The sequence below is a fragment of the Argopecten irradians genome, chromosome 15 (assembly GCF_041381155.1).
Source record: "Argopecten irradians isolate NY chromosome 15, Ai_NY, whole genome shotgun sequence".
Taxonomy (NCBI): Eukaryota; Metazoa; Mollusca; class Bivalvia; order Pectinida; family Pectinidae; genus Argopecten; species Argopecten irradians.
Window position 1 is genome coordinate 16,910,626 of NC_091148.1, and position 17,217 is coordinate 16,927,842.

A 17,217-nucleotide genomic window follows, 5' to 3' on the forward strand; every position below is an offset into this window, starting at 1 on the left:
ACACTCCATCGCCTATTTATGGTGTCTTTTTGTGATAACGGAACTCCTATCCACCCTACGACACTGCTAAGTAGGACATCTAGGTCCCTACCTAAACTGGTCAGTTAATACAGCATTTTCTAAGCTAAATTTTAATACTCAATGAACCCTGCCTAGTCTATAACCTATCATAGAATCACACATGTCAAAGAGAAAAAAATATCAAAACAAATTTTAATGACGATTTTAATATTTTTAGAAACATGTGGCCAGCTAATATTACTCTACCTGATCAACTGCAAATTTTCTTGTTTCTCGACGGAAGGGATATAACTCCGATACAATGTCCATCTCAGTATAACATCAAAACGCATGATTGCATTGGTAAGTCATCACCATTCTTAATATAAGCAATGACCATTTCTCCATGTTTTCAATGTAAGCCGTGGTGTATGACAAATGAATTCCCTTTTTATGTTTTCATCTGTATTGAACTTATGAAAATATGAAGCATCTTGTTAAATGTGAATTATGATTATGTGAATACACTATAAGGAAGAAAAAAAAGTCTGTTGAGGGTTACCCGACCGACCCTAATTTTTTACCCCCGACCCTAATATTTTTTTCACTTTTCAACGAAAAAGAAATTACAAAGTCGGAATTTCGATCCTAGACTCCGGCCATCATTTTAGAGTGAAAGACACTAAAAAAATCCTCCCGACCGACCCTATAATTTTTGTTTTGGCCTATTTATATGGAACACCGTAAAGCCGGTAATTTTTGCGATTCCATTTGAAATTTTTTGGGTCACAAACATAAATTAACGTAACGTAATTAACCTGTCCACATCGACATCTTGTCTATATCAACACCCTACATACAACGACAGTAGCCTATTTACTTATGACTAAAAAGATGAATGCGTAATTCACACTAAACATGGGCATATATCGACACGGACCATAACCACTGAGGAGTTGATGAAATATTTTTAGACAAGAACATGCATCTAATAATGTTACCACAACTGTAAGAGCGATTTGAGTAGTCTATCTAGACAAAAAATGCTTTACTACACAGGCAAGGGTCAGGGTTCGGCATACAAGGCTATGTGTAATGGCGATTGAACATTTCACATACATTTGACTGCAGTGTTTTTTTTTTTTGACATATCACAGTAAAACCAACTAATCTAATTTCCATTAGAACTGGTGTGTTTCCGAAATATGTGCAAGTTTTAATGAAGTCTTAGAGCGAATTGTCCCTTTAAAGGTAAATACATTTTTTTCTCTCCTTTTCGGATGTTGACAGCAGAAGTACACACTAAACACTTCCCAATGCTTTCTGCTATCATTGTCCATCACATTCCTTGCCAAAGGCATCAATCTCCGTTCGCTCCTTGCGTCCTTGAACATACCTTATCACTTTTGCCATCAACATCCGAGAAGATACTGGTATAAAATAGTTCCATAATTGCTGCAAAAGGTTTGTAAATCCGACGTATGAAGTACGTTTATTCAGCGATAAGAAGACATTAATTAGTGCTTTAACTATGCGTCCCCGTTAATATGTAATGGACGTACCTGTTCATCAATAATAATTTATATGAAGTAAAATTCTGACCATCGGGGACAGATTAAAGGCCATAAATATTGGTTTTTTTTATTGTGAGTGCTACGGATAGGTCTTCGTAGATAAAAAAAGTGGCGTGTGACCAAACATAATAGGATATCTTATCCTCTACATATTCAAATAGGAAAATCATAACTTGTGTTTACAATACACATCGATTTCCTTTTAACAAATCTTTTACAAGTAAATGTATATACAAATGTAGGTTTGGATATCATTACACTGTGACGTGATGTTTGATATCTAGCATATCTACTCGATGTTTCCATATTCAGAAACATCGAGTCAATATTTCTATTGGGATGTCACAATATCCCGATATAGAACTACTTAGGAAGACATACTCGAGCAATTTTTCACGAATTCCATATTTAGCATTCGCAATAAAAAGAAGCTGATTTAAAAAAAAAACTAAAAATTAATTACTTTTTATTCGGTTCATGCAGTGTTATATCGCCTCGGTAGAATTAAATAACAACCGAGGGCGTAACCCACGGTCATTATATAATCTTCACTTAACACTATATGGATCTCAACAAAGGTCCGTAATTGACAAATATTGTGTCACTCAAAAGTTTTAATTGCATTCTTTGTTACAAGGTACAAATAAACACGCATATCCCTCGTGTAACAAACGCCCTTCTCCAGCATCCGGTTCTATCGGAAACAAACAAACATATCAACAAATAGCTACGGATGTAAACAATGCCAAGAACACCTTGTGTATATATGAACATTTAGACAAGATAATAGGTACAAAGACATTTATAGTCTTTCGGTGGCAGATTCTTCCATTGCTTTGAGTTTAACCGGATATCCGGTCTGAGTGCCTGTATCCCGGTAACGGGAAATGTGCACGTGTGGTTCTAGTGTAAACAATAGTGAAAATGACATCGATAAACCGTAGTGCAAGGGACATTAAAGTCATGTTGGGGTAGTGCATTGTACTGGCCAGTAGGTCTTTGGTCTTTGAGGGCAGCGTGTCAAGCGACAGGATCTATAGTGGTTTTAACAACGGTAACAATGTGTAATGCATGACATTTTGTGAAATACTTGGGTTAAATAGGCAAGAAGACTGAAATTGAATTCTTTTAAAACGAGAAGTTTGCAGCAGGTCTAGGTTTTTTTATTTCCGGTTTGGACCTTGTGAAGGTAGAAAACTCTGATTATTTATAAATTGTAAAACGGTAATAGAACTATAACAGAACGTCTCTGCACAGTTCAAAACATCTTCAAGATGATTCGCTCATATCAACAACATCGGGATTGCACCGGAGTGTGGATGACACTATTTGAATAAGTGATAATTTGAACCTAAATTAGATGTCATCTTGCTGCAGCTAAAGAGTTATAGACACTCACCCGTTTTATTCGTCTCAATCAAGCATTTCAATAATATAGAGTAATTCTTCACCTGTGAAATGGCGGACAACACTCAACCGATACTTAACCACGACATGGAAGCTCGCCACGAGGCTCTTTTGGAGGCGGCGAACAGATACGAACAGAATCTTCTGACACCTATCATAGTGTATATAGTCCTTCTTATGATTTCCGGACTGGTTGGGAATCTTATCGTACTTTACGTGTACACTTTCCGCTTCCGGAGGTCCAGTTCTCGTACTTTTATTCTGTGTTTAGCCATTCTTGATACGGTGACTTGTTTGTTTGGAATGCCGTACCACATTGTCGACATGACGTATGCCTACACGTTCTACAACGTTATGGCATGCAAAACACTTAGTTACGTCATGGCTTTGTCGCTGCTGTGTTCGATTTACATATTGGTGTTAATCGCTATAGATAGATACCGTAAGATTTGTAAACCATTCAAGAAGCAGATATCGGACATTGGTACAAAAACGTCGAGTGCGCTCGCGATTGTCTTGGCCGCAATTTGTTCCACGCCAAATATCTTTCTGTATGGACGCGCAACTATTGTACTTCCGGAAACAAACATCCGGGGCGTTGAGTGCTTTATCGCCGATACATACACCGAAACGATTTGGCCAATGGTCTATAATGGCTTCTTGTTTTTCATTTTCATCAGCTGTACTCTAATTTTGAGTGTTTTGTACATACTTGTCGGACTCAAGATATGGAGGCAGGGATCGTTTCAGAGGGCGGATTCCAATGGACGGAACAGCCAATGGAAATTCTGTGGTAGCAACTCACCCCAGACCACACAATGCGTTTTGACAGAGTCTGAAAATGCAGGTCTCAGAGTGAAGTCTGTTAGATATCACAAAACAAGTGAAGTCACTCAACCGCCAACTAATGGTGACGTCACTCAACCGCTAACTAATGGTGACGTTACCACACCATCAACTAATGGTGATGTCACCACACCACCAACTAATGACGACGTCACCACACCACCAACTAATGGTGATGTCATCACACCACCAACTAATGGTGACGTCACCACATCCCAAACTAATGGTGACATCACCACACCTCAAATTAATGACGAAGAGACCAAAAAAGGGGAACAGCTAGATATTGAACTATCCGATGATGAAGATGCAGTATTTAGAACGAAAACTACACAGACTTCATTTGTAAGCCGTTCAGCCTCAAAATATATGCAAAGGAAAAATTCGAGGGAAAACAAAAGAATGACATTTCAAGAAGTTCGACTCCACAACTTGTCTACCAGTGATGACGAAGAAAACTTCGGTCGTTCAAACATGAAACAGAACGGAAGTTTTATATCGCGCATGTCATCATACCGCCGTAGTGTTAGCCTGTCCCGGAAACAACGCCGCTCCTTGAAGATCACGTGCATGCTGTTTCTGATCACGTTGGTGTTCGTGATCTCGTTCCTTCCACATCTCGTGTTGATGGTATTAGACGCTGTAGACGACAGCTTCTGGTGGGAGATCACTGATACACAAAATATTGTGTACAATTTTTTTCTGCGGACCTACTTTATAAACAATATGGCGAACCCCATCATCTATGGCATTCTTGACATCCGGTTCCGGTCGGAGGTATGTCTCCTATTTAAAAAGATTGGCCAATGCAAATGTGGATCAATTTTTAACTGACGAATACGATACTATTTATTTCAGATCGCATATTGTGATCAAAAGAGTATCAGCACTATTGTGCTTCTATCAATATTAAGCAGTAGAAGAAGAAAAAAACTAAAAAGTAAAGCAAGTAAAGATCAATCATTACTGACAGCAGCAAATCAGCAAGTGATGAAATCGCTGTTTAATCTCCCCTGCTATATTCTTACAAATGGATGACTTGACTATTAAAATGATACGTCTGTCATTTTCAAACGTTCATGTATATTTTGTATTTATTTTATTCAATTACATGACATTGATGCGCAACCAATGATATGTGTGACGTTCCGATGACTTGTATGATGTATACACTGTCTCATTTATTTGAAAAATTGCCAGAGATCATAAAGACAAAAAATGTAAAATTGTACGAGTGGTTATTGCCATAAAGGTCGAAAATATATGTTTTATATAACGATATTATTGATTAAACCATACTTTCCTACCTGATGAAAATGTTTATAGATAAGCAAAAATGGGAAAACATTGCAAAGCCATCTTCTCTTGTTTGACGACAATGATGTACAGTCAGATACATAGATAGTTGGCGAGTAAATTTGGTTTAACATCACGCTTTTGGCATTGGAAGTTTCTATGAAATAAATTTTGATTTTATGTCATGTTTTGTATAAAATGTGTGTTACCAATCGTTATAGTGCTAGAATTCAATCAGACGGTTAATATGAATATTAATGAAAAACAGCTAAAGAATGATTTGGCATTAGGAATAGATTTCAATTAAGTTTATGTCATATATTTTCAAACATTTATTTAGTTTGTAATCATTTTTTGTATTACGTTACATTAGTATGGAATTACGGGTATTATATTTTATTATTAAGCCGATATCTATCAAATTTATTTTTCATATTTTATTTGCTTTAATGCGCAGTAATGTGTTTGTAGATAATACGGGTATTATATTCTATTGTCATACGTATATGTTACCAAACGTACATATGTATATTCAAATTTATTTCTATGTGATTCGCTGTATTCTTTATAAAGCGACTATTAATAAAGGCTTTATATATTATTTATGATCACAAAAAATAATTTTTAAAAATGTATTGTTTTATGCTGTATCATGTAAAACCCACTACCTTTCCGGAACGGCTTCTATTTCTTAAAATGGGAATGCAGGGATGTTTCGTGTTGTAAACCTCATCTTAGGCCGTCGGCATATATTTTCTGATGTTATTATTGTTTTTTAAGAAACTTTTATGTTATGTTCCGGAAAGGTAGCGGGCCTTTAAAACATATGCATCGCAAATTCAAGATAAAGACAAACTACTATAAACAAACTTGGAATGAAAGATGCTCCACTGCCGACAGAGCATAAATCATACTCATCATATGACCAATAATTTATGTTTAATCGTGTATATATATATGTTTAGTTAACACAAAAATAATATGAAATAAATTATTTTGCTTGTAGTGCATGCGCATTAAGTACTTCATTCCCTATAGGACATAGTGCCACGGATTATTTTCGGGACGCAATTAATTATTTTTGATATTTTTATCTTGAGGTAAAATAAGAAGGTTAAACTTTCCAATGGTGATAATAGTGTAAAAATAAATAACTTTTGTTACTGAAGATTTTTTTTTTCGTGTGCTGTTATTTTTTTGATAAAAAACAATTTGTTAGTGGTGAAGTATTTTTAACGTTTGTTTATTTCATGTCGTGAATAAATCTTTATCTTCAGTCCTGTCACAAAAAAAAAAAATATAAGAAGAATTTGAATTAATATGGCCACCAAATTTTAACATGAGGTGACATTTAATATCAAACAGCATATTTATAAATATCAACATGCACATTGGAATGCAATAGCATAACAAACACATAAGGAAATATATAACACAGAAGGAAAGCAATGTATCAGAAAATGACAATTACACAAAATGAAATCAAAAGCCAGTGTTGGGGTTGCCAACCTTCAGGTTTCCCAGACGTGACAATTACTAATAATACTATCTAGTTAAATCTAAATCATATTAATGCAACAGGCTAGTGACATTAGTTTGACAAAATAAGAAGACAAGGTCATACAAGCTATTTGTTTACTTTCTTAACTAAACAGGATGAAAATTTCGCGATTTTTATCTCAAATGCTAACATGCTTGGGCATCTTGTTTACATGTAAGTAAAAATATATTATTCGGTATATATGTGATAAAACATATATTGCTTTCTTACATCGAACAAGAAGTTTGAACAGTATTGAATGATGTTTTAATTGTGCATTTGAATATCTCAATAAATATAGAAATTAAAATTTTGGCTTTTTTGTTATACGATATAACTACAATACATGTATTGTACTACTAAGATATTATAAACAAATAAACAATAGTCTTCCGCTCATATTTCATATTCCATTGCCATGTTATTGAACTGTCTGGCTACGGATAACTGAACATAAAAATGACGTCTCTGTTTGTAACGCCATCTCTGATTGGCTGAAACAACGGCGCAATCATTTCATACAGATGGTAAATGGATATTAAAACATTAAGCCTAATACCAATGTTTAAAAATTAATTTATAATTAAATATATAGAAATAAGGGGGATTGATGGGGAATTGCATAAAATTACATTTAATGTAATAGTAATAATATAAAAGCGGATCAAGAGAACTATTTTGTGTTTTTTTTTTCAAAATCATTAGTGAGTTTATATGAGTATAAAACTCAAGGAAATAAAAGATGTATTGACAGAAAATTGTCAAGTTATAGGTGGATTACCTGAGGTCTAAATAAGGTGACTTACGTACATAGCAAAGACTAGCGACTGACCTTTCACTGTCATTGATTTTATATGGACTAAATTTAAACGTTTTTGACCAACTTTGTTTCTGCAACAGGTAAATAATAATGATAATGTTCTTTATCTCTTTATAATTTTATCTAAGTTTTCACAAGGCCGTAGACATACGTTAAAGTAACCAGTTATTCGTTATTCGGATAATGAATACAGAATAACTGTCCAATTTTACTTTACTAAATCGTGAATGAATTGTAAAATAAAATCCACAAGAGTGGTATAATACCAATTCGAACAAAGCGAATTGTCTCCAGGTAAGATATGAACAGGGACAACTGTGGAGGCACTACATGAACAAAGAGGTAAGAATTCGTGTATACATACGGTATGTAGTGGTACGTCTCGAGGCTATAGTTATTAACATATGCAATAGTGAAGTCACTATAATGATTACAGAGACCAATACATCATACGAGACGTAGCAATTCAATTAGGTGACATCACAAGATTATTATAATGTCTCACTGATTTACTAACTTTTATAATTAATAAATTGCTACTAACCTGATTTTCGTGAAAAAGATCATAAAAAATAAAATACAAAATAATAAAAAGAAATGATAACAATAACAATAAAAATTGTTACCAATATTTTCAATAAATATTCACATATTGAAAGCTATAATTCCTCCATGTTTTGGAAGACTGCAGTCTATATTACTATATATGTGTCTCCTTATCATAACGGTACTCGCACAATGATTTACTTAATGACAGTGATAGCAAAGCTTCAAAGGTGTCATAAAAATATTTAATATTAAATGGAGGCTAAAGATATATTCTTTATTAATAATTTTCATTGAGACCCATTAATAATTTTCATTGAGACCCAACATTTATATCCAGGTAAAATTAACCTGTAGTCTGGTTTTTGTCATTAAAATTGAAAAGGCGACAAAATTTGAAATATTCATATTTGATATCTTAAAGTCTTTCTTATCAATGGCTCTGAATTTAAATAACTAGACTCGACGCCAACCTCTAGAATATGAAAATGCTTTACATTTGGCTCAGAAATGTTTGTCATTGCGAAACGCCTGAATTCTAAAACTATGGGAGACAATTTTGTATAAATATACATGTACAGCTTCAACCATTGGATTGTGCGTTTGGTATCACCCTATCTTCTTCAGCTTGTTATATGCTTAAAACTTTGCAGAGTTACATAAACAGAACGCTATCACGCGTACGTGTATTGTAAAAGTGATATGAATCTTGTAATTTTTATATAAATCAGCCAAGTAATGTTTCGTTAAATGATAAGAACATGTTTCTAAGAGATAGTGAACTTGTGGTATAATTTTAGATGTTGGCTACCGATTGCTATAAACCAAATTTTTGGCATTTTTGTGTTTTTTTTGCGTAATTTTGATCGAAAGCTAGAACGTCAGTTCAAATGTTACGGTAATAATGTTATACACGTATATATGAGGGCAGTCTTGTCAGTAATAACCTTTGGTGATGAAGACATTTCATATACGCAAATATAAAGTGAGTTACAGTACGTTTGTGTTTCAAAACACGTCATTTTGATATATATTTATTTATTTTACGAAAACAATTATGTAGTTGTAGAAAATAAACATTTTTAGTTTGCTAGCATTCAGGAGTTATTATCTTTATTAGAAATAATTAATTAGTTCTATATTTGTCTTCGTCATTTAGATTGTACCACTGTAATTACAACAAATTCCTTACAAGAAATTAACCTTTGTCTGTCAAATAAACAATACACCTGTAAATTTATCAGAGACACAACATCTCTGTTCCCTTTGCGCATATATCGCCATATCCTCTGGAACAATGGTCGTTAGCGAACTTACATGTTCTTATAATACACATAATATGATATCATATTTGGTCTCGCTGTATTTCCGTGTTTACCTATTTACCAGTTAACAATTAATAATGAATCAAAAATTATGAATCAAATATAATCAATATTCTGTATGAATCCACCAGCAAGTTGACCAGCAACAGACGACTTCACGCTTCGCCAAGCGTCCCATATCCAAAACTCACTCAAGCGTGACGTATTATAGATGATGCATGACATACATGAAATGACAGTTAAGATGTCTGTAAGCTGAGATTTCAACGCTCAAATTAGCGTTTCTACAGCGAGTTAAAGCAGAGGAATAACAGTGAGTCGGATCCAGACATACACAGGTGTTAAAGACCAGGGCACCTGGAACAGAGGGACGGATTTTCAGAACGAACTGTAGCGACAGCCAAATATGGCTGAGAGGACTTTGTTTGTGGGATTTTTGTTTCTCTGTCTTGTGTATCTGGTAACATCTCAGGTGAGTTAGTTTGTTATGTATCATAATTATTGATATGGTATTATCATAATCAGAATAGCGTTCCTCGTTTTCAGAAATGAATAGTCGTTTGGAATTCAATTCGATGGTATTTTTTATATATCATTATCATGAATATAAAATTGCTAACCGTTTTCTGAAGTGTGTAGTCCTTTGGAATGCATTTCAATGGCATCGTTGATATGCTATTGTCATTATTAGGATATTATTATGCGTTTTAAGAAGTGAAGAATCCGTTGGAATTATTTTCAATGGTAATCCTGATCATCATATAAACATCTTTCCCAAAAGTGAATGATCATTTGGAATTAATTTTAATGTCAAATTTAAGAAATTATCTGTACATTGATTATTTGTTTATTTTGCAAAATCTAATTTCCATTTTGGAGACATTTTGACATAATTGCGATAAATGATTTTTATTTATGTATTTGCATACGCATTCATATTTTTAAGCTTGATATTCATTTAGATTATTTAGCATGATAGGAACCGAACAAAGCTGATGCAATATTTAATGTTTAAAAATATACGAAAATTTATACGAATATTAAAAACGTCGAGATGTGAAAATCCTATTTTATTCTGTCCGAGTTCCGTTAAATATTACACAGAAACATATCCATAACCCCCATATTTGATATCTGAAATCGTTGTCTATTTCGACTCTGATATAACAATACAAGAGTAGACAATCACTACAGGAATATAGAAAATAAAGATGAACCATATTCGGTTTTAAAATACATCTTCTCCCCTATTTAGGAAACGAGGAATACGTCACATGTTAAATATGTTTTTTTGAGTACGAACCATCTTGTGGAAGTCCACACGTCCGATTGCGAAGTAAGCGCACTCAAGACTTTGAAGTCAAAGAAATATGAATTAATGTAATATGCGCACACGATAGATATCTTCATACAATGTCAAAATATTATGAAACTTATTGCTATTTTATTTGTCTAATACGTAACTGAATAAACGAGGAAATGAAATTAATTATTTATATCTCTGCAAATTGCCATATTTGTAGCTAAATTACCGAAATTAACAACTTAATTGTTTTTCTAATATGACCGTCATATCATGTTTCTAACGAAATAACTTGACTATTAATACATAACGCTGTTGAATTATCCTCTTCCAACTTTCAGGTAGTCAGATATTGCTATTTTAGCCCGCAAACGTGTTCCGACAATGCTAATAACAAATGCATATGTAAAAGGTAATAAAACCGTCCCCGTCCTTTAACCACTGGTGCATTATATAGGTGTCAACTGATCTAAGGCTTGTAGCGAGTGTAGGGGAATATAGGACTGACAGGCGATAATACCTATATATAAATATATAATATATATAACGGTAAAGCGGACGTCTATCGTCAGAAGAGAATCTCCTTCTATCAATGTACTAAACCGATGACTGCCTGAGGTCAATAGCGCCCACAAACATTCATGTCTTAATTAGTATCTAATCAAACGTGGGACATATGGCGATTAGAACGCGGAACCTAACAGACGTCATATTTGCTTTATTTAATTTGTCAGGTGTACTGATGTATTTGTAAAAAAATCATTTTATAGATTCATGTTTTGCAAATGTGTCATTAAATTCAATCTATTCATGATAAGAAATATTTAACATATAATCGTACATACTCTCATCTTCTGAAAAGGATTTTATATCAGGATGTCTTTAACCGTCAGTCAATCAACTTATCCAAGAACGTGATATATATACGCGAATTAAAGAAAATACGCAACAATAACAAAAGATAAATTCGAAAAAGAAAGAGAATACAAATGTAGGTCAGGTCTAAGTTCAAGGTCGTCAGGTATGACAGGAAAAGTGTCCTACTAGTTGAACTAGACAGTATGATGAATATAGGTCACAGTGACCTAGTAAAAGCTTTCATTCAATTTAAACATGTTTAAAAAGATTAACTTTGATTGATGTTTATAACCTCGTACATTGACAGATTTTCCGAATGATGACAGTGTTACACCCAGTGACCTCTGGTGCCATTATTTTTGGCTATCTTATAATAAATTCCTACAGTTACCTTATTTTAAATAACATGCCACATTCATTTCATCATATTTGCATTTTCACTACAGATTTACTATATAGTCTTACCAAGCGCATTTGGCATTCATCAGCCTATGAACCGCCATCCGCTGCTTATCATGACGTTACGGTGGCAAATTCAAGATGAAGGCTAGCGCGCTTCATAAAATTTGCCGCTGTCAAGTTGGCATTCATACTCCCATGATTGCCAACTGCATGGAGTTCAATGCTACGTAAAACATTATGTTTAAATCATATAACGGCCAAAAGATCTCCATGGTTTGTTTACTTTAATTCTTGATAGGACATATAGTAAATTTTAAATAGCAAGTAAATCGTAATATGTTCATTTTTACATGTGACTCTACATATCACTAACACACCGTACTTGTTTCAAGATCTGTAACAAACTCTCATTCCCTTAAATTAATATTGCGTTTCATAAACCAAACCAGTAATTATCATCTTGCTTAATATTTTTTGCATATTAAATTAAAGTTTCCATGACAACAAAAAAATTATACTGAATGAATTAATAAAGCTACATATATTACCATCGGTAAAAGATATATTCATATTCATGCATATAACAACCAGGCATGGTCGATTAGGTATCCCAGACAAAACGAATCTATAACGCGTTCAATGGAACGTTAGACACTGGTCTGTTAAGAGACCTATGTTTGATGTTGATTGTCTTTATTTTATTCAGTTAACAGTTCATTGACAATGATACTGATTTAAAGGAAACATAAAATTAAGTAGACTTATCTTATTACTCAACGACTATAGCACTTTAAAATCAATAATTAATAAATTAATCAATAAAATAAAAGTTACATGTATACATCTGAATATTTATGACGTCATTACTGACATCCGGTTTTTCAGTAAACATTTTTTTAAACTAATCAAAATTATGGATAATATTTAATATGCTTTATCGGCGGTGGAGTATCTATCAACATTTGTGAATTCTGTAAGACTTACGTTGTGAAAATCATCTATCTGCTGACTCAGATCAAACATATTTGGAAGAGACAACCTCCACTGTAAATCAAGCCTGATAGATTACGTAAGTTAAATATATCGAAATGTCTAGCAGATGGTGGCTCGGTGGTACACATACCTAGACAGTAGTGTCAAAAAGTCAATTTGTCCCAGACAAGATTCTGTAGTTTCATCGTTGTCATTTCTAATAAATCATGAACGCCAAATAAAATTGGTTATTTTTGTGTGGTTTGAAGTATTCATTTCAAGGTCTGTTTGTAAACTATTGTTCACGGTCGTTACTGGTTTTTATATAAATAATTACACTACTGCATTATCGTGACAAGATGTCAGCTAATAACACATTGTCATTTGTATGTAAAGTCATATAGAAGAAAAAAACGACAAATTTTCTTACTTTTGACTCTTGACGTCAATGGAATTCCTGCGACATGGGACACCTTAATTACATATATATTATGTTTTTAATTAGTGTTGGTGTTTCCTTTCGATAGGTCCTATCATCATGTGGTTTGCATTAAGACCTCTCCTGGTTCAAATTTCCTGAAACAAAAAGTTTTAACATATAACAAGAGATGTATTGTTGTTGTCTGAAGAGGTCCAAAGTCATTTTAGTCTGAAACTTAATGTAAATATCCAATATAATCCAAATGTCCAAATATTGAAACATTCTTATTATTGTTGATAAACTTCCTGTAAGGCGATCAGAACTACTAAAATATATGAAAAAAACATATCAATATGAAATTTATTTCTAAACTTATATATATATATAAGAGTATAATACATGGCATATTATTATTTTTGTTACTTATTAATTGTTTAATTAATGTGGTGTTAGATCATCTGAATACATGTAGATAATTAAATTTGATTAGTTTCTGACTAGAAAAGGGCTTATATAGGCATAGCCTCTAGCCCAAATATTTTGATTTATTCAATAAATGTGGTTGAAATTAAAAAGTAAAAAAAAAATATTTCAGTCAGTGGACCTGGTCCAAGATGAACACCATTGTTATGCATTTTATATTTATATTTATAAAAAGAAAATTTACAGGAGATATCTGGTAAGATTATACTCATGGTCTAAGGTGAGATAATATAATTCCGGAATTGTCCTATTTCACTTTTAGTTTATTCCAAAATCCGGAGATTTTTACCGGAAGTGATGCATTAATGTGTAATTATAACGTAATAAAAATGGAGGAACATAACGGAGACGTTGATAATTTTCCCCAAGCAAGAACTACAACACTATATTTGTTCTAGACATAACTATATGTTCAAAGAGGGCGAAGGGTGCCTGGGTGGGTGTATTTTTTCAACATTTACTGGAGTATTACAGAGACAGACACGGAGATTGGTCCTGCGTTTGTCGTATTATCATATGACGTCTTAAATGGTTCTTTGTTATATTCTTTGATAATTTTAATGAAACATAATCAATCACTTATGCAAATACAGATTATAGGAAACAATTAAATCATATGACGATACAGAAAAAATGGAACTTTGTTGAGATCGATAATAATCCTACCGCTACCAAATTCTTCAGTACGGAATGATATCGTCTGATATTATATATATGACAACAACAATTGGGCAACAGGTCAAGTCTCCAATAGTTTCCAGTAGAAATAATACAATACGATGTAAAATGCATGACATATGAATGCTATGACAGTTACATGTGAATATCATAATTTTATAATACCTATGGAAAATGACAGCATATTAATTGAAGCTTGCATTTGCGTTTGTCGAACTGAATCTTTAATGCAATTACAGATTTTAGGAAACAACTTAATCGCAAGGTTAGAAAAATGATAAATTGTTGTAATCTTTAATAATTTTATTTCCATAGAGTTTCATAATACCTACACACGAACACAATATATTAAAAGATTACATGATATCGAAATTTTGTTTTATAACAGATTTATTGTCTCACTACATGACAACATTTACATCCGCTGCTAAAGAATTGAATTCAACAGTCATTATATATGCAATCCTGCCATACGGCTTTCATTAGCAGTGGTCACAGTAAGAGCTGTGGCGACACAATCAACGATAAATCTGGCGGAAGTTTATTTCAACGCATTTATCATATTACTTATGGTAAAATATATAGCTATATATACATAGACGTATATAATTACGAAATACAACTCATATAATATCATCATGTGTATATAACCGAAGTCTCGTCCATTACAAATTATTACACGATTTATAGAGAACCGTGAGCTAAATTGAAATTAGAGTGATGAAATTAAGTTATTATGTTATTGATGTGTAATTGACATTTTATTAAACTATTAAAGGATTTTGATGGAAAAGCCACGTATGTATGCGTCACACAGAAGGAAACAAATTAACAGTGGTTTCGTTTGAGGGCCGGTTTAACAGCGATTCCCACTTAATGTATGAAAGGAAAAACTAAACCAAGAATAAATTTGCCTGAAACTGGTATGTTTTATTCAAATTATTAGATTATGTCAGCATAATCGTTATGTTTACATGATATGTTTCTTCGTTTAACAGTTGTGGTTAGAAAACAAACGAAAATATAATTAAATATGAATACAGGTATAGTCGCCTCTCCCAATTGTTTAACAGCTGATTATGCTAATCAGATGTATTCTATTCTTTACCGTTTTGACTTTCTCAAAGATAATACAATCACAGATTTTCATATTTTCCATATATTTAAAATAAAAAGAACTAATTAAATGAGTATACTATCATCGGACATCTGGGCTTGTTTGTGAAAGTATCTTGCCATTCTGCAAATAACACTCACAAATTTTCCGGACATGTTTGCTTTTCCTCGCGATCCTTTGACGCGTTAGATTATTAAAATGGTGTGAAATAAAATAACTAAAGAAAGATTGACATGTGTCCCATCAGTCTCTAGAATATTGAAATTGTCTCTGAAATTTGCTAGATTATTTTTTTCTCCCTAGATATGTCCGATTCACATTTCAAAACTAAGGGCAGATAATCTAGTAATATTATTAAGATAATTTTATCAATAACTTAAGGTGTTCCATTTTTTCATACTTTTAGTCCTATTGATATACATGTACTAGGCTATTTAAGTACATGTTAGATTTATTATTTGGTGAAAAGCCAGAGAATACGGAAAAAACCCACTGACCTACATACAGAACCTGTCAACTGTCGTCTCGCATGCGTTATGAGCCCGTAACCATGGTATTTACTGATAAGGACTATGTCATTTTTCATTATGATCAGGAAATAAACCTAGAAGGGATATTGTGGAACGAGGGACAGCACATATTTATTATATATTAGTAAAAGGTCAAAGAGCATGGCACGTTACAATGCCAGATACGATGTCAACATGGTCTCATTTACATATAGAAATGTTGATGAACAAACGTTTATGATTTACGACCTCACTGAAACGCCAGTTATAGAATGTCGTATTAAAGGCACAAGGATCGTGGGGTTTATTTACTAAGGCATTCCCCTAGTGTATAATTTGACATTGAAGACAAATTATTCAGAGGTTTTGTCTACAATAAGGCGTTTCTGTGGTGTATAAATTCGTATTGAAAGTACATAATGCAAGAGATTTGTTTACTATAAGATGTTTTAATGGTACATACTTTAGTGTTGAAGACTCACGATGCATGGGAATTATCCACTATTAGGTTTCATAGGTATGAAATTTAGTATTAAAGGCTCATGATTTGTTAGATTTGTCTTCTAAGAGGTTTACCTTGTATGTAATTTCGCATTGAAGGCGAACGGCTCAGAGGAATTGTCCTAAAACTGCAAAAATCAATTAATTACTATAGATGATGTTAACATCTGTTACTGTCCAGGTAAAAATGGATTTTCTAAGTCTGGTAATTTGATTTCGAATAAGGTCACCACACACTAGGAAAAGGGGTCAATCCTCTTTTTCTTTCTGAAGGTAAATACAGTATGTGTAAACTAAATATACATGTGAATAGAAATAATCAAATAATTCAGCAAAATCTTGCTAACCTTTATGTTGGAGCTACCATCTTGTTTGAATTCTGTACCAAAATTGGCCAATTAAAAAGATGTATAAAAATTAAAACCGCAATTTATATACTGTACATCTTCATGTGTCTTTAAAGATGTAAGACTGGTGCTACTTAAATTCCCAACCAGCAGGCTCCGAACTATTATCTTCTTAGTGGATCTTTTACCAAAAAGAGAATTTCTAAACATATACTTTTAGTTTGATTCTGCTGGCAAATTATCAATAGAAACATCTCAGCCGATGTGCTTAA

At 33.0% G+C, this 17,217-nt stretch overlaps 1 protein-coding gene and 1 pseudogene across 1 annotated transcript in view; both read left to right on the forward strand.

The window, feature by feature from the left end:
• The first annotated feature begins 3,032 nt into the window (after positions 1-3,032).
• On the forward strand, positions 3,033-4,616 carry LOC138309405 (uncharacterized; annotated as a pseudogene).
• Positions 4,617-9,523: 4,907 nt separating this feature from the next.
• The window catches only part of LOC138309276 (uncharacterized), a 33,308-nt gene continuing 25,614 nt past the window's right edge, over positions 9,524-17,217 (forward strand). The window contains exon 1 of the mRNA XM_069250446.1: positions 9,524-9,826. Within this exon, the coding sequence (XP_069106547.1) occupies positions 9,761-9,826 (66 nt within the window). The 5' untranslated portion in view covers positions 9,524-9,760. The remainder of the gene's footprint in view (positions 9,827-17,217) is intronic.